This window comes from Mastigoproctus giganteus, chromosome 4 (assembly GCF_048544385.1).
Source record: "Mastigoproctus giganteus isolate SK-2022 chromosome 4, ASM4854438v1, whole genome shotgun sequence".
Taxonomy (NCBI): Eukaryota; Metazoa; Arthropoda; class Arachnida; order Uropygi; family Thelyphonidae; genus Mastigoproctus; species Mastigoproctus giganteus.
In genome coordinates, this window is record NC_143578.1 from 38,946,537 (window position 1) to 38,972,672 (window position 26,136).

The 26,136-nt window shown below is 35.0% G+C and overlaps 1 protein-coding gene across 1 annotated transcript in view; it reads left to right on the forward strand.

The window, feature by feature from the left end:
* LOC150086636 (large ribosomal subunit protein eL19-like) overlaps positions 1-25,809 on the forward strand; it is a 55,079-nt gene extending 29,270 nt beyond the window's left edge. The window contains exons 3-5 of the mRNA XM_090371487.1: positions 7,478-7,721; positions 13,713-13,823; positions 25,683-25,809. Of these exons, the coding sequence (XP_090227613.1) occupies positions 7,478-7,721; positions 13,713-13,823; positions 25,683-25,809 (482 nt within the window). The remainder of the gene's footprint in view (positions 1-7,477; positions 7,722-13,712; positions 13,824-25,682) is intronic.
* Positions 25,810-26,136: the final 327 nt, after the last annotated feature.

Here is a 26,136-nt window from a genome sequence, read left to right on the forward strand (position 1 = left end):
CTCCATTTGAAGTATTACAATATATTTTTAAAAACGATTTTACAGATACTTTTCAAATGTAGCAGTTGCATTAAGAATTTTTCTAACTTTACCAGTTTGAGTTGCCTCAGGTGAACTGAGTTTTTAAAAATTAAAATTAATCAAAAATTATTTACGACCGAAAAGTGTCAACAACAAATCTCTAATTTGGCAATAATTTCAATAGAAAATGATCGTTTGGAGCAAATAAACATAAATGAAATAATTAATAAATTCTCATTTCTTAAAGTAATAAAACATAAATTTGTATGATTTTTTTTAACGTTATAATTTTCCTTTTATTTTATTATTGTGATAGAGTGCAATTACTGTGATTTAGAATTTAAAGTTTAATTTCAGAATAATTTTGTTATTTTTGTTTGTTGTTTCATTATATTATATGTGAGATATGTTGTAATTCTTTTCTTTTTAAATAAATGAATAATAATTATTTACACCTTATTTTATTTTTTAATCTAAATATTTTGGGGTGGCAAATTTAATTTTGCTTACTGGCACACATAGGGTTGCAGCGGTCCTGCCTTTCACATAATTGTTAGGAGAGTTTTCAAGTTTATAAGTATTACTTGTATTGTATACCACAATACAAGTAATACTCAATACAAGGTAGGAACTTTCAATGAATTCAGTAACCAGTTTACTATGTATTGTGTCAGTGAGTCCAATGTATACGTTCCAGGTGTTCATTGATGGGATCGAGTCCCACTGTAAACTCTGTTGTTGTAAATTCTTTTTGAAAAAATTTAAGTAAAGATATAATGGATATGAATGATAGAGCTTATCACTTGGAATAAAGTTTAGGATTAAATACAGTAATCAGACTTTGAAATGGAACTTTAAAAAAATAATAATAATAAAATGTGAAACTGTTCATGCAAAAATGCTAGATTGTTTATATCTGAAATACTGCTTGCAGTCTAATAACCAACCTCTCCAACAAAAAACTGGAATGTCTTTATTTTTAGAGTGCATTGCAAAACTTTCCCACCGAAATAATTTGAATTTTAAATTTTGGAAATTGTTAAATTTGAAAGATTCTCTATTTCATAGGGAAGTTACTGTTTTCATTACCCCTTTGCACATCTATGATACCAGAATGGGAAGAGGATTAGAAATCCGTGTTCTCATTTTAGAATAATAATGCTGACGCTTTTTTTTTTTTTTTTTTTTTTTTTTTTGTCACTAATTTTCCAGTGATTGTTTCTGTTTAAGATTGTTCATAAAGGACATTCCATAATTTTAATGTACACTGCGATAGATGAATGGTTATGCTAGTTGTCATACATTTATATAAAGATTTGAGTCAGTTCCCATTACAAGACTAAAGTGGTGCACTTCCTAGTTGATTGGCAGGAAGAAACTGACAATTGAAGTTTTTCCTCTTGCAGACAGGCAGATCAGTGATAGAGGCACATTTTGTAGACGTGATGTACTGATGCCTCATGGCTGTAGTAGAACTCTTTATTGTATGCAGAAGGCACATTGCTGTACACAACACTCTTCGCGGCTACAGGCCAGTTGTTAATTCTGACATTTACTGAAGAACAACCTGATGTATTATTGTTTTAACCTAGCAATGACAGTGGGGTATTTGACAGGTGATTCCAAAATAATAAGCCCACATTAAATGTTATTAATGATTAAAAATCTGAAATGTTTTCTAGCTTCCTAAATATAGGAATTTTACTGCAATAGTTTTTGAAGCGGTGATTTTTGTAGAGTAATTGCATGTGGGAACCTGTCAGAGGACCCACCATTGTGGGCAACTATTTTTCTTGAAGAATGGCATTTGGCATTTGACCTTACAGTTGCCAACAGTGCAATAAAGTTTATAATTATCTGTTGTTTATAGTTCAAGGTTACTTGTTTCTGCCCTCCCACTAGTTCTATAAATATTTAGTCTTACACAAGTTGTTAGACCGGGGTTCGAGCCCGTCACCACCAAATACGGAGGATGCGGAAAGGTCAGGGAATAACCACCGCATATCCCGGAGCAATATGGCCTTAGTTGCTAATGCTCCTAAAAACCAAATAACAAACAAACACACAAGTTGTTTTTGAAAGATTTGTTGTTCATGTAATGTTTTCATGTAAATACAAAAATGTGAAACAGTATTAATTCATGTCCAATATTATATTAAGACGTACATATACAAGGTGTGGCTATTAAATAATGAGGCTGTTGCAATAAAATAAATATAATGAAATATTTCATACCTTACAAGTTATCCCCTTCAAAATTGCCTTGGGCTTGCACTCATTGTTCCATACATTTCTTCCAAAATCACAGAACCATTTCTGTAAGCTCTTTTTAACACTTTTTTTTTTTTTTCTGAATGTCTTCACTGGACTGAAAATGGAAATCCCTTAAGTACACTTTTCAGTTTATGGAAGAGAAAGTTGCAAGGGGATAGCTCTGATGAGTAGGGTGCATGTTCACACACAGGGATTTTTTTTTTTTTTTTTTTTCCGGCCAGAAACTGGAGAACAGAGAATGCATTGTGTTCTGGAGAATTTTCCTGGTGGAACATCCAACCATCCTTCCACAATTCAGGTCTCTTCTTTCAAATTTTTTCATGCAGCCCTGTCAGAGCTTCAATGTAGTGTGTTCGATTGACTGTCTGATTTGGTGTGACATATTCGGCCATAATAATTCCTTTAATATTGAAGAAAACAAGAAGCGTGGTTTTTTATTTTTGATTTTAACATCTTGCTGCTGCTTTTTTTTTTTTTTTTTCCCCTGGGGATTGCCAACTTTCATCAAAAGTAATTATAGTACAGTCAGTCCTCGACACGTTTACACTACACGATTTATAAATAGGGGAACGATATCTTATATAACACGAACCAAATTCGCTTATGCACGATTCGCCTTTCTGTTTACGAGAAATGGCAGTCGAACGCAGAATCACCCCAACCGAACGCAACACGATAGGAATGAATAGAAGATTCTGAAAATGTATTTATGTTTTTTATATCAGTGAAGGGGAAACACATTTCACCATAATAACGTAAAAACCAACACAATTCCAGCTATCGGTATAATCGCAAATGCAATTAGATCGAGTTTGCTATCAGTTTATAATAGAATCCACTAGCAGAAACGCAACTGGAAATTGTTTTTATTGTTTTATGGTAGTAACCCCTAGAAATGTTCTTTAGTAAAATGTGAGGTGCTAATATTGTATCTCTGCCTTTACGGTGTTGTTTATTCAATTGCTACACACGCGCAGCTTTGTTTATTTGTATCAAGCGTGCCTCCTCGTTTTGTAATTGTGCTTTATTCCCTAAAAATTAGTAAAATACTTAAAAGGTGTGAAAAGGAAGCGTCGTGGTGAAGACACTGCAGATTCAGAGAGAAAAAGAAAAGCAATGTTGATAAACAGAAGCAGACTGGGTCAAAAATTCTTAATCGGGGAAATTTATAGTGGCCTCATACTATGGTTTATGGCCAAAATCACACCGGCCTCCGGCCCACCGGGGTTTCCCTGGTAAGGCTTATGTCCAGTCCGCCTCTGTCGATAGAGAAAAAATGTGAAATTGTGAAATGCTTTGAGCGAAATGAAAGACCATGTGATATTGCACGTGCTACAGACCTAAATGAGGCAACGCTGAGAATTACAAAGAATGCAGAGAAAATAAAAACAACTTTCATAGCAGAAACAACTCAAAGTGTAATTAAAATCCATTGTATTAAGACACAAAGAATTGGAAGAGATGGAACGGCTGTCATCTGTTTGGATAAAAAATCAAATAAAGAAGAAGTTTGCTTATGATAGAAGAAAAAGCATTAGCAATATTTTATTACGTAATAGTCGTAATAAAATACGTACGTATTTTATTACAAAAACACAAATAATTGAAGACCTGTCTCACTGCAAAGTGAATGAGCATGTTGGGATGTGACTTGGCAGACAACTAGGGAAGGACTCAAGATCAACTGCTGCACCTGTGTTTCACATGTGGGGAAATATAGGCACTATAGTTGACTTGGTGTGTGGTTGCTGCACATGCAGTCTCTTTATTTAATAGTCACACTTTGTATATGCACATACACATAATTGAAAATTTTATGCACTTATTAGCCTTTTAAACTAGAAAATCGAAGAGATTATAGATTCTTGTTTATATTTTGTCTGAATTAAATATTGGTGTTATCAAAGCACAATTTAAATAAGCTCAAATTTTTTTCCAGAAATTAAAAAGAAAGTTAGCCACTTTCAGGTGATCTGCAGCTATGTTTGCCATACTTTGCAGTGCCACCACCATGAATTAATGGTTTTCAAACTCTCTCTCTCTCAGCATGCAGTTCATACAATTCCTGTATCTGCAGAAATAGCTCTCATCAGTAAAGTAGCATCAATGTTTCCCTTATTCAATTACTCAGGGATGGTTGTGATACTACATGTAATGCCTCATTACAATGAAGTTGTGAACTTTGCTTACAACATTCATTGAATTAGTAACTACCCCCTAAGAATGATGGTAGTTTTTACTTAAAACCCAGTACCTAGATCTGGAGCATATTTGTCAGGCACTGTTCGGTTTTCTCTATGTTTAGTGTTTATTTTACTCAGTCTCTGCATGAAAATTGTTCCGGTGTTCTCTAATGCATGCAAAACTTGCATCAGTTTCACATCCCCACATCTGTAAATATGTGTCTTATAAATTAAAATAATATACACACACACACACACACACACACACAGTTGGACCTCCATATAACGAAATTGATCATTTGCTTGAAAAAATTCTTTAAACAAAAATTTCGTAATAAAGAAATATGACCTTTTCAAAAATGAAAAATACTGTAATTCAACATTCAGAAATACAGTAAAATGTGGGAATGAATAAATTTTCTAACATTTTAAAACAATTAATACACAATACATACATAAGAAATGACTACTTACATGATACACACAATATATTAGTACACTTTTAAGAATTATGTCTTAAAATATGTGGCTATTTTTTGTTGTACGCTGGATTTTACTGTACATCATTCATAAAAATATTTGCATTTGTTTAAGTACTCAAATATATTTTCTTCACACTGAAGGCCTCGACGCGCAAAGTTTCAAATGCTGTCAACATTTCATGTTTGGGGGGTTTAATATTGCCCACATGTTCATCCAACTCATCGTCGATATTGTCATTAGTTCTTTGAATACTCTCCAAAATGTTGAGTCACTTGGATATTCAGCTACTATGACATCATTGTCAACTCCTAAAAATTCTTCAAGAACAATTTCTTCACGCATCAAACCTCTTGCTTGGAATTCTTCCCAAGATTGCTCAATGTCTTGTAGCAATTCATCCCTCTCATCACTATTAATTGTCATTTTAGCAAAACCTTCTTTGTGAAACAGTTCTTAATTGTTTTCCATCACACCTCACACTTGCCAACCCTGATACTCACATCCGCAAATCTATGACAGAATTTATAGGTTGTTTGTTTTGTAGTTTCTATTCTCAGTATAAATTTTTTCAGATGTGCCTTTGGTAGTGCATTTTCAAATTCTCAGTAATGCCTTGGTTCATTGGTTCCAGTTTAGCCGAGGTATTCAGAGGGAAGAAAACAAGATTCACACTTGTAAGTTTCGAAATTACTGAGTTGAAGGTAGGCAGGGCAGTTGTCGACATCAAAGCGATTTTTCTGTTTCTTTCGTCATCTTTCTATTGAAATTTAAAATCCACTGTTCAAAAATTTCACTTGTCATCCAAGCTTTTTTGTTGTAGTTGTAGTCCAACTCTAATGACTTTACTCCTTTGAAACATCGGAGTTGTTTACTTTTGCTTATTACCAAAAGCTTCAGTTTTTCATTACCAGCCATATTTGCACCAAGACTGCAATTCTCTCATTATTTTTACCACTTACACATTTATCACCTTTAAAAGTCATTGTCTTGTTCAGCAAACATTTAAAAAATAAGACCCACTTCTTTCCAATGGGTACAGTCCCCTTCAATTACAACCCCACTTGCACCAGGAATAACTTTTTGAGTAAGCCATGGCACTTTTTAAATTTGTCCAGCCAACTGAGACTGGCTTGGAATTTTTATGCCCCAGAAAAGATGCACACCCCATTCCCTTTTCTTTTATTAATGGCCCTGATGTCGGCATGTTTTGGTCTCGGTTCAACTTCACCCACTTTTAACGGCTTCATCTACATCTTCATACAGGCATAATTTCGCACGCTTCCGACTGGGTCCCGTTTCCTCAAACAGTGTGAGAATCAAAACACTGTTTTCAGAATGGTTGACACACTACTGGCAGGGACACCAAATTTTAAAGCTCTTTTTTTTTTTTCTTTTCTTTTTTTTATGCCGCAATCTACACTATTAACACTTCCACTTTTTCCGCTACACTCGAGGATTTCGTCTTAGACATCGTAAGGTTACTTGCACAGCAGCTAAGGGACCATATAGAAACAAGTGAAATTTAGTGAAGGTGTAGATGACTCATTTCTGCGAAACAACAGATGAATTTCCGGGATAAAAAAAAAAAAAAAAAAAAGAAAATCACTCTCCCCTAATTCTCTAATAGGGTGCTTACAATAGAAAACAGGTTGACCAGAGCCAATTGTCCGTGTCCGGAATATGCCTTAATCTTTGCCATTATACTGTGGACACATAGGTAGCAGTTGACCAGTGTGACTTCTTGGTACAGTAAAGGCTTTATGGGCACTACTAAATTTTGGAATGCTCGTAAGAATTAAATTCTTTAGCTATTAAAAGCTAAAGTGATTAACTGTTAATCCTTTTAGCTCTTAATTCCTACTTTCTGCAGTGTCAGCTCTATTGCCTAAAAGCCAGAGGTTCAAGCAATGCATAGCCGGGTCCTCTCAAAATCAGTTCATTATACGGAAACTATTTTCAATGTAATGACCAAGAGGAAATCAAAAAAGTTTGCTACTTAGAAAAATTCACTATATGGAAGTTCATTAAAGAGGTGTGTGTGTGTGTGTGTGTGTGTGTGTGTGTGTGTGTGTGTGTGTGTGTGTGTGTGTGTGTGTGTGTGTGTGTGTGTGTGTGTGTGTGTGTAATAACACTAATCATGTAAAGGGTTCAGAGAGAGAGAGATTTGGAGGTTACAGTTCAGACAAACATGAAGTTCTCCATGCAGATAAGCAGCAAGAGGGGGGACTTGTGGCACCATGTCAGTGATTTATCAAACATTTGCATATAGAGATAGGAAGGCAGTTGTGAGACTGCACTTGGAATACTGTGGTGTTGAGGTATGAAGGAAAGGTTAATTTGATTGCAATTTTTTTTTTTTTTTTTTTTCTGGTACAGCTAACATTTGTGATATTGCAGGGGGAAGTATTTTAAAGTGACACTGTTTTTGGAGCTATTAGAGTTCATTCTGAAGTTTGGTGTTTTTTAATTCTACTACAAGATATATGAGAAGTGCTTTATTTTTTGTATATTTTCAGGTCAGACTATTCGTAAACTCATTAAAAGTGGTTTAATTATTCGTAAGCCTGTTGCTGTTCACTCTCGTGCTCGAGTGAGAAAAAATACTGAAGCACGTAGAAAAGGAAGACATTGTGGACCTGGTAAGAGAAAAGGTACAGCTAATGCCCGTATGCCCAGAAAAGTAGTATGGATAAGAAGAATGCGTGTGTTGCGTCGTCTGTTGAAAAAATATCGAGAAGCCAAAAAGATTGATAGGCATTTGTAAGTAGATTGTTCATGTGCTGCTTAGTATATTTGATTCTGAAACCAATAAAAAATTAATTATATTTTTAGGTCCTCTTTGTTAATTGGAATTACTGAGTACTCTCTGAAATTTAACTTTATAAAAGTTGATTGCTTTACATCAAACAACTCCCCTTTCCTTTAGCAAGTCATTTAAATATTGTCTGTGATATTAGAATACAGCTGCTAAAGTTCTCCAATTTTAAATTTTATCTATGTGAAATATTACAGCTCAACAAATTTAGGACAAAGGCTCACTCTATGAAACATAACAATTAGAGAATTTATCAACTTCTTTAATTGTTAAAATCAAACAAAAAAAAAATTATTTGGTTTTCAAAATAACTTGAACCAAAATATGCAACTGAAACATTTACAGTGCATATGTATACACTGTTCCTTCCCTTATTCATAGGATGTGGAAATTTGTGATTGTGCCAGAATTAAACTTTAATTTTCAAAGCTTGTTAAGCAAGATTGTGCATAATGATGATATGCAGCTAAATGGGGAAATAGCAAAATATGTATATTAAAAAATTATGCCAACTTCTCCACCACATACTCTTTTTACATGAGCACATTTTATGTTGGTTAAGTTTTAGATCATTGTTTAGACATGAGACAGATATCGGGGAAGTTTAATATTACAATTACTAATAGCACAAATGAATGTCAATTCTTTTAAGCCCGTAGCAGACTTGAGACAAATATTCTTCTTGATAAATTTTTGACTTTACATATTTATTTATCACATTTATTTGTTGCAAAAAAAAAAAAAATATTTTTTTTGTCAATCAAAATAAATAACCATATGTAAAACTAACTGTTAAAAATTATTGAATGTAATTATACTCTAATTTTATTAGATTAATGTGTGTATCTAATCTGTTGCTATTGATTAGTATATTTGTATTATTCAGCTCCATTGGCCTTAAGAATAACTGTTCTCAAAAAGTAAATTTGACAACGAGCTGTATTTATATAAAGTATAAAAAATTATAGAGTATAAGTAGCATATCTTATTGCTTGGTGTGTGCATTTTATGTTGGAGGGTTGTTTAGACACGAGACAGATATTGGGGAAGTTTAATATTACAATTACTAATAGCAAAAATGAATGTCGATTCTTAAGTTCATAGCAAAGTTCATGGCAGACTTGAGACAAAGATTGTTCTTAATGAATTTTTAACTTTACATATTTATTTATGATCACATTTATTTGTTGCAAAGAGCAAGCAAAAAAAAAAAAAAAAAAAAAATTGCCAGGCCAAATAAATAACCATATGTAAAACTATAAAAAAAAAATGATTGAATATAATTATAGTCTAATTTTATTAGATCAATGTGTGTATCTAATCTGTTGGTACTGATTAATATGTTCATATTAGTGAACTCCATTGGCCTTAAGAATTAACTCTTAAAAAAGTTAATTTGACAATGAACTGTATTTAGATAAATTATAAATAAAGTATAAGTAGCATATCTTATTTCAAATTTTATTTATTTTTGTTAAATAATGGGTTATTCAAATAATGCCCAGTTCTAACAAAGAACCAAATATTATCGACATTCAAACAAACAAATAAATGTTTGGTTTGTGACATGTTCACAAACCAAACATTTCTTCCTTATTTCCACTACACATAGTCTTGTACCATTGCAAATTCCATTTTTTATATCGAAGTTTATTTTGAAAACCAAGTAACATCAAATAATTATTTTAAAATTTAAGTAACATATCTTATTTCAAAATTTATTTGTCATTTCTTTAAATGATGGATTATTCAAATAATGCTTAGGTCTGGTTCATAGTACAGGTCAAATGTCCGAAAACAACAGCCTCGAGACTTAGCAATTGCCTTTTTATGAACAATAAATCTAAACAATCACAAATTGTCAAAATCTGAATGTGATACTAAACAGAGAATACATGAGTAGCTTGCCCACTTGGCTGCTTTGAATGTGTAGTTTTTTGCCATTTTTTTCTACATGATTAACCTATTATTTATTAACTTTATTAAACAAGTCAGAAGGTCGCTTCACTCCCCTCTGCCTTGTGTCACACAAACCTGAATTATACAGTTTTATGTTTTAATTTTTTTTAGTGGGGGAAATCCCCCCACACCCCCTTTAATGTTTTATTTTAAAATATTTTTTTTGGAGCCATGTGGCATTAAGGGAAAGTTACTGCTATGAATAAAGGGATAGTTGTGTGGGCAAAGACTGGTTCAAAAGATGTACAAAAGTTATATTATATTATTTTATTATCTAAAAACAAATTAATAACAAAGCCATTTGTGTATTTGATTATAAACATTTCTTGTCCAATTTTTTTATTTTTTTTTATTGTTTTTTGATTTGTTTTCTGGTAATACAAATATTTTTAGTTGCCTTCAATTGTCCATGTGAAAAACATGGTAATGTTAAGTCAACGCCCTTAGATAATGTTTGACCTTGACTTTTGTTTATTGTCGTACTAAAAGCCAATTTCACAAGAAACTTTGTTCGTTGAAAAAGGAAGTTATTCCTTCGATCCAGTTCTGTTGCCTGTGACATGTTCACAAACCAAACATTTCTTCCTTATTTCCACTACACAGTCTTGTACCATTGCAAATTCCATTTTTTATATCTAAGTTTCTTAAAACCATAACAATTGCATTTACCTTTAATAGTAATTTATGCAGAGGTATACCTGAAGGCTCCAGAGAATAAAGTGTTTTGGGTGTTACAGAGTTGTATTCTTCAGCATTACAACTATCTGGAATAATTTGGTCTGATGAATAAACTATTTTCAATTCTCCTGTAATAATTTTGGGTAAAATTTTTTCATTCAGGGACTTAACAGTATTATTTGCTGCAGCTAAAATTGCAAATTGAGACCTAATTCTTTTATGTGGAAAAATTTAAAGACTGTAAAAAGTAAAAGTTAATGTATCTATCCTTCTTATTGCACTGTCAATCACTTTGTAGTACGCAACAGCAGTTAGCCCCGCCTTGCAGAAAGCAAAAAGTATGCACATGAAAAAGCACTATTTTCCAAAATATTCTTTTATATATAGATACATAATTTTATTCTTATATATTGATTAAAATTCAGAAACGAGAAGTCCTCAAATGAAATTCAGCCATAACAAAATTACCGAATGATTCCCAACGAAAAAAGAAAGAAACAAACAGAAATCTGTTGATTATATTTTTTATTAATTATGTTTCACCCATGTTTCTTGATTGCTAGTTTTTCATTCCTGTAGTTAGTCATGTGGAGAAATTGGGGTTAAAAAAAAAAATAGGTGGCTGCTGCAAGTGGGACAGTCTGCTGACGTTCTCTGTTTACTTGTGCTTGATCTTTCAAGTTCATATACCTTATTACAGCATTAAATGCAGTATAAAAATGAGAGAAATTAAATTTTATTTACTCACAAAAATGTGTTTTTATTTTATTCTTTATTAAGTGCTGACCACAAAAAATTAATGATGTAGGTTTATTAATTCCTATACTAGGAGTTGAAAAGCTGATTTGGACTGGGCTGTAAAGAAAGTGCAATGTTTGTTTATTTAGAAATAAAAACTTTCTTATACCTGTATTATACTGTACTTGCTTTATTTATCAGTAAATTCAGTAATTGTGGCTTATTTTGCTACCATGTGCTCAGTGTGTGGAGGAGCACATTTTATATTTAGCTATCAGATTTTCTGTCTCAACTTCATAAATCATAATGTTTATTTAAGATGGCGAGATGTCTGCTGGAAAAATGTAGAATGTGATTTTTCATGTATTGAATGCATTGGTGAAGAAGCAAGCTGATGAGTATATTTCCAAAAACATAAGTTAAATATTATTTAACTTTAACTTAAATATAGTCATATTGGAAGAACAAGTTTGTTGCTACAAGTTTGTGGCAGATCTTAAAAGTGTCCATTGTTTAGACAAGCAGATTTCAGACATTCTTCCTGTAACTAGAATCATTTTTATATTAAAATGAAAAACACTGGTATTGCATTATGGCTAACTAATTATTCTCTAGTAACACCCTGATAATGTAGCAGAATTGAAGAAAACAAGAAGCATGGTTTTTATTTTTGATTTTAACATCTTGCTGCTGCTTCCCCCCCCCCCCCTTGGGATTGCCAACTTTCATCAAAAGTAATTATAGTACTCAAAAAGTCTATCCTCTTCAATATTTTTCAAAACATCTTCACAACTTGGAGTCCTCATTCTTTGACCTTCATTCAAGATTTTTGGCACCATCTTAGCACACAATTTTCTCATACCTAAATTTTCATTTGAAATTTGTCTAACTGTTTCTTCGTCCATATTTAGTTCTGCTGCAACCATTCTAATGCTTAAATGATGATCACTTCTAATCAGTGTCCTTACCTGGTCCACATTTTCATCGTTTTCATGGATACTAGACAGCCTGGTCATTCAGTACTTCTTGATTAGACCGGGGTTCGAGCCCATGACCACCAGATACGGAGGATGCGGAGAGGTCAGGGAATGACCACTGCATATCCCCGGAGCAATATGGCCTTAGTTGCTAATGCTCCTAAAAACCAAATAAACAACAAACAAACAAACAACTAGACAGCCTGGTCATTCATAGTCTTCCACATTCTCTCTCCCTTCTAAAAATCGTATGTTATTCAATCACACAAGCTCTTGACATAATATCTTCCCCATAAGTTCCAACAGAAACATTTTCCAGTCTGGTTTGGTGTACAGGTTTAAAAAAAAAAAAAAAAACAGTAACAACTTTCTTTCCCCCCCCCCACTTTTCCAGAATGAATATTTTCCACAAATAATGACAGTATGCCCACCATTTTACTCATGGTATTATTAAATATAGATCATTTACCACAGAGATATGTTATTAGAAAGCATGATATAAATGAAATGACTTTAAAACAACAAAATACCTTTTCCTTGAAATCATTGATGTAAATAAAAGAAACATTCTTGTTAGAATATGTCCATAATTTGTAGTAGTATATGTTAATTTTTGCTGTATGTTGGCATTAAGCTACTTTGGGGTGTAGAAGTTGTACCAAACTTAAAAGTGGCAATTGTTTCCCTCCCTCTTTAAAATCACAAATAATTTAAAAGCAATATTGATGGCCACTGTAGGAAAACCATGTAAATAGAGGGCTACCAATATCTTTTCACAGTTGCATTAATGTTAGTTGTAAATAAAAAAAAAACATTCTTGAGATATATTTATAAAAATATCTGCCATAAACTTCCTATTTTGGGGTTATGTGCTGCTCTTAATGGGTATGGCTGAACATGCCAAGTGTTTAAGTACCAAATTCTCTAGCACATGCATTTGAGTAGACTGAAGTTCATACCCAAGGGAGTGATAAATATGCTTAATGATCATATTCATTGTCAAAATGGCACCTCCGTAGCCAGGTGGGTAGGAGCAACAGTGCGTAGCACACGCTTCTTGATTAGACCGGGGTTCAAGCCCGTCACCACCAAATACAGAGGATGCGGAAAGGTCAGGAATGACCACCGCATATTCCCGGAGCAATATGGCCTTAGTTGCTAATGCTCCTAAAAACCAAATAACCAACCAAACAACCAACCATTGTCAAAATGATTAATTGTAAACCCTTTTGACCTAGTGGTCATGCAAGAGCATAAACAGAACTTTAAAAAATATATATTATGGCGTCTATGACAATACCATAATACTCTTTTTACTCTTAATCACATCTTGTAGTGCCCATGCTATCATTCCCCTTAGTTGACTGTGTTTCTAATCCTCTTCACTGTGACAAGGAGGATTAGAAACCAATATTTAGTAATATTATCTAAACTTATGCCATTGTCCAAAACAAATATTAATAAAAATTTGCATTAAAGAATAAATTTGTTTTATGTATCATTAGCTTTTTATTAGTATTGACATCTCTACTCAGTTGCTTTGTATATTGTTGATTTTGAAAGGAAATCTATTTTATATTTCAGATATCATACATTGTATATGAAAGCCAAAGGAAATGTTTTCAAAAATAAAAGAGTTCTTATGGAATTTATTCATAAGAAAAAGGCAGAAAAATCAAGAAGCAAGATGCTAAGGTAAGAATTTTCTTCTCATTTAGTACTTATTATTTACAACAAAATAACTTATTAAATACTAAGTTAAATAATGTGGCAGAAGAGTGCACCATTCTATTAGGAATGAAATGTGTTACCCACTCATAAGGGAGGGGTAAGCGAGACTGGAACCGGTGATTAATTATGTGATAGACCAGTATGACACTGGTGATTATATCCTTAAATCACTGTTGTAACTATACCCATTGATTAAGGATGCAGTATAGAAACATTTGGATGAGTGAAATCATAGAGAAGTCTATGATTTCACTGAGGAAGGACGGATGTCGGATAGATGTGCAGAAATTTGCCTTTGGCCAGCGGGTGGTTGGTTGGTGGAACCAACTTCCATCACTTGTTGTTGAAGTTGATAGCCTAAACAAATTTAAGGCTCAACTGGACAGGTATTTCGAACGAACGGAGGGGTGAAATGGGAGTGGGGTTTTTTGTTTTTTTTTTTTTTTTTTTTTTTTGGCTGATGCTGAATAAGCTTGCTTTCTTGCATCATATGCCTCTACTAATGCTAATGCTAAAGTCACGGCATAGGTTTGAGGAGATGGGGGGGTCAGTCTTTCCTAAGAAATCTCTTAATTGCTGTGGTTATGTCATAAAGGATTTAGAGCTGGAACCAATTTTGATGTTGTGTGGGGTGTGACAATAAAGTTCCTGGACTGGTGCAATAAAAAGAACACAGTGTTGAAGGAGCTCAAAAGTGGTTTTATTTTTATTCAAAGTAATCGCCACCTATACTATGATTTTTAGCGTTTCTCACCAACCATTGAAGTAAAAACGAAAACCAAAATCTTAAAAGGCTTTATATTTAAATTTACAATAAATTTACAGTAGATCAAACAAAATAAATGTGATTATACAAATAAAATATTACTGATAATAAAATACTGAATTAAGATAGAACAAATGTAGTTTACAGTGAATGTACAAATAAAATGATACAAAATACTGAATTAAAATGCAATAAAATATACTAGATTAAAAGCACTAAAATAACTGAAGCTTTCAAAGGCTTCTGCCTTCTTCCTCAATCGCCACCTGATTGAATGCACTTATTACTACATCCCATGATTTTCTGTGGCACTTGGAATTTTGTGCCACATTATGGAATTTGTTTTCCCACAATTTTTATTTCACTAGAAAATATCCAATTTTATAACTTACAGAAGAAAATGTACAATTTTTAGGAGTAGTCTGGCCAAAATAACGCCTTAATATTTTTCTTATAATTTATTGTAAAATACAGTCATCCCTCGATTTTTTTCGGTTTTGCTATTGCATGGTCAGGTATTTACTACAAAAATTTTAGATTGCACAGCGAGTTTTGCTATCTGCGCCGATTTTTGTTTACAAAGGTTCAAAAATAGGAACAAAGAGCAGATTTTGAAAATTTGTTTCTTACGTGATTGAAGGAGAAACACATTTCACCATAATCACATAAAATCCCACAGAATTCCAGCTATCGGTATTATTACAAATGCAATAAGATTGAGTTTGCTACCCATTTATAAAAGATTGCACTAACAGAAAAGCCCAATAAACTGGAAAGTGCAAGTTGTTTTTATTGTTTTATTGTCGTGACCTCCAGCAATTTGCTTTAGAAAAATATCACAAAGGCATTCAAAACTGATTCTTATAACCAAACATAGCAAATAAACAGTGGTGTGTTTGTCCAGATATTTTTGAAACAACTTCCGCATTCGGGAACCCCCTTCATCAGTTATTCTATGTTAGCTGTTCAGAAAAACTTTTTCTGGTTCTTGCAATGTAAAGTATTTTAATTGGCAAGCATTGATTTTGCTGATTTAATGTTTCTTGTTTATATAAAGTGTGTGTTTAATTAGTGCCTAAAATGAAGAAAGCTACAAAACAAAAAAAAAATTTTAATTTAGAGGAAAAATTAAATATTGTAAAGGAGTTTGTTTGATCAAAATCTATGGTTTTATTTTGAAAATTTAAAAAACAGTGGCCTTCTCTGACATTTTTTTTTTCTTCTCAATTTTCTTGTTATGTGGTACGATGTTCATATTTTTACTCAATAGACATATTTAATATATATATATAAAGAAAAGGGGAAAAAATTTCATGTGGATCTGTGTTGTTGCCTTTACATTGCAGCTTGATTGCAAAGAATCTTCAGGAATACTGTGCATTGTTTTTTTAACAGTAAAAGCATTTAATTAGTAGTTTTATTACAATTATTTGTTAATAAATAAAATGAGTGTTTTGCCTCATTCATTACGTAATTCATAAATCTTGATTATTCACTATATGAGGTATAAGGTATGTTCGTGTCAGACGGCGCCTGGGATTTCTCCCATCTCCGTGTGTGTTCGCTGTATCGAGGACAGTACACTGTCAAGCCAGAGACTTGAAAGTGTGTGGGCCATCTGTGCAGTGTGATCTGTTGTGCCCATTGTTTATCCAGCTTATTGGCCGCCAGGCCCCTAGTGGGGCCCGACGTTGCCCATACCTCGCCACGTGGAGGCTAGCCGTCCAGAATCATGACAAGTTGCTCCGGCAGGTCCTGTCACCTAGTTTCCTAGGATTTCAGTGCTAGGACCTAAAAATAAATAAATAAATAAAATAAAAATAAAAAAATATTAAAAAAAAATAAATAAAATAATAATAATAATAAAAAAAAAATATATATATATATAGGCGTTTAAGATTGCTGTTAGCAAATCGCTGGTTGGGGTTGAACGCTAGAGAGATGTGTTAAAAGGCCTAATAGGTCGGGCAGAATTTTGTTATTAAATTTAGACGTGTGGGCTATACGTTAGATGAAAGATAAAAGTGGGAGGGAGGGGAGGCTGAAAACTGAGGGGGTAAAAGTAGAAGTAAGGGGTCGATAGAGGAGATGACCCCTGCTAGGCAGTATGGCATGCCCATGCCACACCAGAGGGGAGTTTGGATTGTGGGGGGGGGAAACGAAGAAGAGTTATCTACCCCTGCCGTAGATAAGGTGTACAGGTAGAGTGGGGGAAGAGACTGAAGACTGGGGGGGTGAAAGGCAGAAGCATGGGGACTAAAGAGAAGGCGACCCCAGGTGGTCAGTGAGGCAGGCCGATGCCTCACCAGGCGAAGAGATGGGTTGGCAGGGGAGGGAGGAAACAGTGCATGTCTCCTCTCCCTCTTGCCGGGGATAGGGAATTAAAGATGAATAGGGTTAGGGTACCCCATTCAGCTCTCCATATAGCATTTGGCAGCGGAGCTGCTAGTGGTCCTAGTCCATTCCCAGGAGCGATCGGACTGTAGCGTGATCGTTCATGGGGTGATTCCCGTCCGTTCTGCAATCTTTACCGTCAAAAGATCCGGGTTTGCTTGTCGGCGTGTGTGGGGTATTTCTTGTGACATTTCCCATCCATGTGGTGTTTCCATCAATGTTGTTTATAGAGTCATTTCTCATTTATTCGACTTTAGGTCCACTTCGGGGTTTAGCACCTTGATTATCGGAGGCCGTTGGGTTCCAGGCATCTTCCGCGGGATGATTTCCTTCGAGGTTTGTTCATTTCCTTATTGTGTCAGTGGTTGGTTGCGGTTCGCTGCGATAAGAGCTCTCAGTCTTGTGAACAGGGCCAGTGCATAGCTGGAGAAAGCCTGATATTCTTCCCTGGTGTCCAAGATGTGGTGCTCCTGGCCATATGGTAGATACTGTATTTTGGTGATGAATGCACTTCGGAGGTCATCATAGAGCTGGCAATCATGCATGAGGTGCTGCCAGCTCTTGATTATTCACTAGTGTTTTCAAAGTTCTAGTTAAGGTCTTTCATTGTTTATAATTGAAAAGACCGTGAGATTTCAGAACTGTGATATTTTGTGCTGCGCCACAGAATTTTTGGTATTTTGCTGCAGAAAATCATGGACCCTACTTATTACATCATCCTAAAAGTTTCTGAAAAGAACAATCTCTGTATAACCATTTGTTGGAAACATTTGAACTACAACATACCGCTTCCATTTATTTTCAAACACATTGAACATAATTGCAACAACACCAGTCCGGGAACTTTATTGCCACACCTCGTCTACTTAAGTTTTCGTAAAGATTTTGATTTGGTACCCCATGAGAAACTACTGTACGAATTGGAGCATGCTGGAGTTACTGGGGAGATCCTTGCATGGAAAAAGGACTGGCTGAATTAAAAGAAAGAGTGGGCAGTAATCAGCAGGCATTCTTCAGAGTGGATTAGTGTAGTGAGTAGGAATCCCAAGGAACCTACGCTAGTACACTCTAAGGTGATCCCCTCCACTTTTCTTATTTTTTCTCAGTGATAGTGATGAGACGTACAGAGAAAGCTATTGAAGTTTGCTGATGATTTGATGTTATGTCATAAAATAATAAGTGCAGGGCTGTGCTGCTTAGAACAACTTAGATCCATTATACATATGATCTGAAAGTTGACAACTGAAATTTAATCCTGTGAAATATAAGGTTTTGCATTTGGCAAAAAGAATTTCATTTAAGACTTACAGGCTAGGGGAAGTAGCTGGTTTAGTAGGGGCAATGATGCAAAGGTCACTCACAATGTTATCTGCCTTGGTAATAAAGAAACCAGGTGCCTCCGTAGCCAGGTGGGCAGGAGCAGCAGTGCGCAGCACACGCTTCTTGATTAGACCGGGGTTCAAGCCCTTGACCACCAAATATGGAGGATGTGGAGAGGTCAGGGAATGACCACCACATATCCCCAGAGTAATATCCTTAGTTGCTAATGCTCCTAAAAACCAAATAATAACAATAATAATAATAAAAAAAGAAACCAGAAGATTTCCACTTACAGCCAGTCAAGTCCCACTTACTTTTTCTGACAGAATCACAATTATCAGTTGATTCAACCACTACTCATCTCTGTTGTCCTAATTATTCCCTGTATGATTCCTTTTGGTTCAAAGGTGATACTTATATATATGTCCACTCTGGTATTCCCTGTCAGAGACTTAGTAATTTGGATTCTCCTCTTTTTGATCCTCTCTGGCTTAAAATTCCTCTGTCCCATTCTGTCAAATACATCTGTTGCCTCTATCAGTCTCCCAAATCCACTAATCACTTAGAACTCTGACTTCTTCTCTTTGAAGCTCTACTTTCTCCAGTCCAACTTTGTTAATGGTGGGGTAATTTCCTTGGCAATTTTAATGTTCACAACTCCAGCTGGTTTCAGTTTTTTAGCCATCCAGACCCAGCTGGTTGAGATGCTGAGGCTTTTTCAATTACTAATGATCTCACACAGACTCTGCTGACCAAGAGTCAACACTCTTGATCTTTTTCTCATGAATAGCCCTTCCAAGTACAAAGTCGAGGTGAATGCTCCCCTAGGCACCTCAGATCACAGCTTGATGATAGTATCTTCTCCAATGGAGCCATTCTCTTGTGGCCATTCACAGACTCATGTTGCCTTGCATTACAAAAATACAAAATGGGATGATCTGAAAGATTTCAATTGTTTTCCTTGGTTGGTGGCTTACTTTTTTAAATATTTGATGTCAGTGTTTGCTCTGATCATGTCAATAAAATTATTGCTTGTGGGTATGAAATTCTTTATTCTATACTCCACCTTAAAATCTTGTCCTTTATCTAAAACTTGTTTTTCAGTAAATGTTCTAAGATAGCTCAAGATAAGAATATTGCATATTGCAATTGGCTTGTATCCAAAACTCCAGCTTCATTTTAATCCTACACCAAAGCTCACAACAATTCTAAGGCAGTTAGAAATTAATCAGTCCAGGCTATATTTTGAATGGGCTAAGAGTAGAAAACTTGCTTTTCATCCAAACGGTAGTTCAGCATTCCGGTCTCCTGTCAAAACTGTTGGCTGCAACTTTTGCACATTTGTACTCCCACATCTATTAAAACCTAATGTGTATATTGCCACCTCAGCTAAAAATAAAGCTGACCTGCTAGAATCCCATTTTTCTTCTGATCCTTGTATTTATGATCTCTGTTAACTACATCCTACCTGCTCAAATCAGTAGAAGAAATTGCTGAAACTCAAGCAGTTGCTCTTGACAATTCAAATGATCTTGATCATGTTTAGCATAAAGGGTCTTCTAAATGAGCTTCCATCATAAGGATTTCTGGCCTCTTTTTTTTTTTTTTTGTAAATGGGTGTTCAGTTGGTGATGCAGATGGCCTTCTGACTTCTCCACTAATTCTGGTGTTTTCCAAGGTTCAGTTCTTTCTGCCACTCTCTGTTGTATGAGGGCTGTTCATAGAGAATGATTGTAATTTTACATGAACAACCATACTGTTTGCTATTTCCAGTTGAGCTGCAGGATTTAAGATGAAGATAAGCTGTATCATATAGCAACTGCACAGTTAACTCATATATGTAGTGATCTTGACTTTCAGTCAGGTTTGTGCCTGTTCGGTTTCGTCTATGTAACAATGGATGTGACACATGAGGGACTGTATGCTGCTCTCTAATTTTATTTCTATCTCAAGAAAACATCAGCTGAAGTGTGTGTGAAATGTTAAAAGGGGCCTATGGTGAATCTATGCTTCCATATAGCATGGCTCACAGATGCTTATGTTTAAAGGTGGGCATGATTCAATTACAAAAATCAGCGGTCCTGGAGCTATAGCCACTGCTGTCACCACAGAAACCACAAACACTGCTTCTGTAATCATGAGAGAAAATTGTCGTATAACAGTAAGGCAACTGGCAGAAATGTTGAGAATATCAGTAGGAAGCACACAATGTTCTCCGGGCACCTCTGTAGCCAGGTGGGAAGGAGCAGCAGTGCGTAGCACATGCTTCTTGATTAGACCAGGGTTCGAGCCCGTGACCACCAAATATGGAGGATGCCGAAAGGTCAAGGGAATGACCACCGCATATTCCTGGAGCAATATGGCCTTAGTTGTTAATGCTCCTAAAAACCAAATAACAAACAAACAACGTTCTCCATGACCATTTTCATGTGATTGTGCATGTTGTGTTCCAAAACTATGCACACCTGAGTAATAGTAAGTTTGCATGGAGGTTTGTCAGGAGTTGCAAAGGATGGTTACTGAAAATGGTGAGGTTCTGCACAAGGTGATAACAGCAGATGAGACATGGCTTCATTTCGACCCAGGGAGTAAGCAGGAAAGGTCTATTTGGAAGTTTTGGCTTCTGCAAGAAAGATTATGGTCATCTCTCTTTTTGACATTCATGGAATGGATTTTCCAGCTTTTTGCCACATCATATGACTAATTACAGGACCTTGCTACAGAACTGTACTGCACACTTTGCATGATCATATTTGTTGCAAACAACCATAATTGCCCACAAGTGGGTAGATGCTGCATCACAACAGTGTGAGACCTCACATTGCTCATATTGTCATCAAGTACTTAACCAGCATTAACATAAAATGTGTTTTTCATCTGACCTTGCACCCTGCAATTTTATTTCCAAAGTTAAAGAAATAGCTGTGAGTAAAACGTTTCCAGTCATCAGAAATTGTAAAAACATCAGAAGCAATTCTCAAATGCACATCAAAAAATGGCTTCAGCCGTGTTTTTGAAGAATGGCAGAAAAGTTGGTGTAAGTGCACTTCATCAAATGGAGATTACTTTGAAAAGGACCATCAAAATATGGATGATTAATAAAGATATGTTGTGAAAAAAAAATTATGATCATTCTTTATTGAACAGCTCTGAAATATTAATGACCTTCTTTCATTGACTGGAAATCCAATCCATAGTTTTGCTGATGACAGCACATTGCATTCCACCTTCCAGTTGGAGAAACCTTGCCCTGCAAAAAGAGTTTCAACTTCTCGAATATCCACTACCAGTTCCTTAAATACTGATCTCTAGATAATTCTCCAGTGAGGAAAAGACAACTTGGTTAATTTCAATCCTTCTAAAACTCTGTCTTGTCTTATATCTAGCGAAAAGGATTCTTCTGTTCCTATGCTTACTTTCAATGACATTCAGATTTAGGGATTACCCTGACTTCTAATCTGCTTTGGCAAAAGCACATCACATATATTGTTTCTTCTGCATCTAAAAAACTGGGGTAATTTCTCTTTTCTTCTAAACAGCTACTTGCTTTGTACAAATCTCAAATCCACACTACCGTGGAATGGATATTCTTTCTGCTCTGGGGTAATGCCCCCAGAACCTCTCAGGCTTTTCAAAAAAGAGCTCTGTTTGGTCTGGTCTGGTCCATGTGTCAATATTCTTCTAAAATTGACTTCTATAATTCCTCTTTCTTCCAAATGTGCCACTGCAGCCAGTCAATACCCTTTTACCATTACCATCTAATTTCAAAATCACAGAAATCAGTTTCTTCAGGTATCTACACAGCAAATAATCACTAGTAGCCTGGCCTGGAAAGTAGGACAGGTAGTTTAACTCCCAGAATCTGCAATCTCTCAGAGTAGTGATTCTTTTATGGAACTTGTGTACAGGAGCAGTGTTTGAGAATAGCAGCATAAGCATCTCCAGTGATGGTTTTCTTTCGTGCTATGTAGTATGGCAAAATAATTTCTTTCATACTTCAAAAAGTTGTGGCCGTGATCTTGGCAGGGGAGTCAGTCCTGAATTTTTTGGTTTCAGACTTGCTTGTTATAATCACAACTGGTATTGAGAGAAGTTATAAACTCCAGCAGTAAACTTATATTTCAGAGAAGTAAATATCAGTAAAACTAATTTTACAATAACTTTATTGATTGTCGTATGTAATGTGCATATCAGTTTCCTTGAAGGGCAAATTACCCTTGACCTATGTACCAGAAATTGAGAGCTGCAAATTCCTAGAGACATAATCCTTATTCTTGCAAAAGGAGTCTACAGTTGAGTGGGTCCTAGCCTTCTCATTCAGGACTTTCTTATAGCAACAAAGATCAGTGGAAATCAATCTTCATTGCTGCAGGCAGGGCTCGGAATAGATGCTAGAACACCATTCCTGTTCATCAAATTCATCAGTAATTGTGTGTGTGTGTGTGTGTGTGTGTGTGTGTGTGTGTGTGTGTGTGTGTGTGTGTGTGTGTGTGTGTGTGTGTGTGTGTGCGCGCACACGCGTTAGATGCTTTCAGGAAGGACTGCAAGTGGGATATTGGCAAAAGTCAGTGGAGGATCTCTTTTCATTGTCTCTATACTGAAAGAAATCCATCAGTGTTGAAGTTTTTAAATTTCTTTTCAGTGTGGGCTACAAACAGTTCTTTAACATTATAGGGCTCTAATTGAAACTGAATAATTTTTTTTTTTTTTTTTTTTTTTGCATATTTTTTCGCAATGTTTCTTCTTGGAATCCATGAAGATCTGCGGATACATTCAGGCCATAGCTTCCTCCACATAGCATTCCTGTGGTGGGAACTGACCTGACTTTACAGACGATTTCAGTATGGTCTATTGCATTCTTCGTAGTGTAATATTTCCAGCATTTCTGTAAAGTGTATTCTTTTTTTCCATTAGTAACGTACAAACATTCAATAAATGTAGTCATATGTATAGATTGAATTAGCAATCACATTCTCATCCTTGGGCAGCTGTAAGATAAATTTGATATTGGGCATGTGGAATCCATTATTCCATCTCCATCATTCCTTCACTGGTTCATCTCACAGCACCCTTGTAAACAAGACATTCTTGTTTGGCTTCAAAACCAGGAAACAAGCCTTTCAAAGCTTTTGGTTTTTTGTTATAGTAAATGAGTGTCGATGATCAATCCAAAGCTGCATTGGTCCCAAAAAAGAAGTCAGTTGATTCTCAGATGACTTCTTAGCAAACTAAGCTTTTTTGATTAAAGTTTTGTTGGCATCTTCCAGAACAGTCCATTTCATTGACATTGAAGACCTGTTTAGGACTGTCTCTAAGCTCTTCAACAATTTGTGCAAACTTGCTAACATAACTCCTGCCCATTGGATATCAGCACTCACTGGCTTAACCAAAAGAATTAGCATTAATAATAAAGGCCTAAAGAAATCAAACAACTATATCTGCTCTTGTACTATTTTCATCCCTTGAAGATACTGTTAAGACTTACCATCACCAGATTTCAATCTCAATCACTCGGTGATGGGCATGTTCCAGTGGTATTGACCACTGGAATGAGCCCATCACTGAGTGGTTGTAAATTGAGTTCTTGGAAAGTTTACATTTGGCACACAGCCAAATGTTAACTTTCCAAGAACTCATTACATTTCCCCAATATTTTGTATTTATGTCCAAGTTTTTGTAACCCATTTTGATTTGGGAGCTCCACAGTCAATCATTTTAATACCCGTACTCCTTAGTATCTTATTCGTTTCTTTCAGATAACTCCCTTCCAAATTATGACCAGTTTCCCCACTATAACTCACATCTTTGTAGTCCTCATATATGTCCCTTTGCTATTTTCACTGGATGAGTCATCTGTCTTTAGATCTTTCAAGAAGCTTAATGTCTTTCTTTGGATGCAGCCTCCCTAGTTGAATACCCTATTCCAGATGCAGCCTCAACAGTCCTTAATGAAAATTTATCAGGCTAGTCCTTACTCGCAGAAAATTCTATCTGCATTTTCTTCATCCACCTTGAGGTTGTTAAATGCTGTTAACCCTTCAGCTTTATCAAAATAGAACTACCTTAGCTTGCTGATCAGAAATTCAGTTTAATTTCTCCATTTTGAACAAAATACTTTTTGATTCTCAAACATTGTCAGATACTACTAATTTTCAATGTCTATATTTTTCTTTATCAGCTACAATTGTTATTGATAGTTATAGATAACATTTCGTGTTCATGTCCGATATCAGTTGCTCATTTGGTAGGTTCAGACAAAGCAATAATTTTCAATTTCATTTCTAAAGCAAGTACTCTTGGCTTAGCTTTTTTGTTCAAGTTTGCACACAATGGTGCTGTTTGTTGTAAACAAAGTAAATATGACAAGATTGCATTTGATAAATCCTAATAGACATAACTGTTGAGCAATTGGAAGTTACACACATAATGTGAGGCAGGTGGCTGCATGATGACAGATAAGAGAATAATGGTGTTATTAAATAGTGGATGATTGATTGGAAAGTTGACAGATATTAACGACCTGCTGTAAATTCTGTGATTGGAGTTCATTATTTTGCACAGTGATGACTGATGGCATAGCATCTATAACACATAAATCGTTTAACGTATTCTTGGAGCACAACTGACCTTCTTTTTTCCCCTCCTATTTTTTTATTTCTCTCTTTTTCCCCTTTTCTTTCTCTGTTGTGTACGATTAGCATTAGCAAAGGCACATGATGCAAGAAAGCAAGCTTATATAGCATCAGCCAAAAAAAAACCCCTTATTTCACCCATCCACTCACTCCAAATATTTGTCAAGTTCTGCCTTGAATCTATTTAAGCTATCAACTTCTACAACGACAGATGGAAGTTTGTTCCACTAATCAACCACACGCTGGCTAAAGGCAAACTTCAGCACATCTATCCTACAACTGTCTTTCCTCAATTTGAATTTATGCCCTCTCAGGTGATTATTCTGAGTAAGAGGAAGAATCCCATCCGCATTGAGCATGCTCAAACCATTCAAGGCTTTATGCATGATGTGCTACTTAGCTGTGTTTGTCATGAGTGTAGAGCTTTGGAAGTAAAGCTCCTGTTGTAAGTGTATTATTTTATTGATTTTATTTTCAGTTTTATGAGGGTTTTTATCACTTTAATTTTTGTTTTATTTTTACTGTTAAAATCAGCTATTTATTCTGCTTACTCAGTGTAGCAAGAATTTTATTATTAAAATTTTTAGGGGGAAAATGCATGTAGTATTGAATAAATGCAGTAATTAAATATAAACCTAATTTTGTGTTTCAGCGTATATTATAGGATTTTATGAACTGTGCAGCATTAAAATGTTGGTGTATTATTTTTAGTGACCAAGCTGAATCCCGAAGAAACAAAGTGCGTGAAGCTAGACGCCGTCGGCAAGAAAGACAACTACAGAAAAAGGCAGAATTACTACAGTCCTACCAGAAAGAGGAAGAAGCTGCAAAGAAATAAACTTTTTTTTTTATTATTTTTGATGAAATGTTCTGAATTGAAAAACAAATAAAATGTCAGATTGCATTGTTAGTCACTTAGATTCAGTTTTTCTTGAACATGTTTAATGTGGATTAATGACTACATTACACAAAAATTCCATTTATAAACAGAAATCTGCTTATAGTTGGTATGAAAAACATACTATGCATTGGACTGCTATACAAATGCAAATGTAATGCACTTCATAGTAATAATATTGTACTATTCATGTAACAAAACTATCCTCAGTGACATGGATAGAGAATTTTACTCATTATCATACCATTTTCAGTTCATCCCACGTCT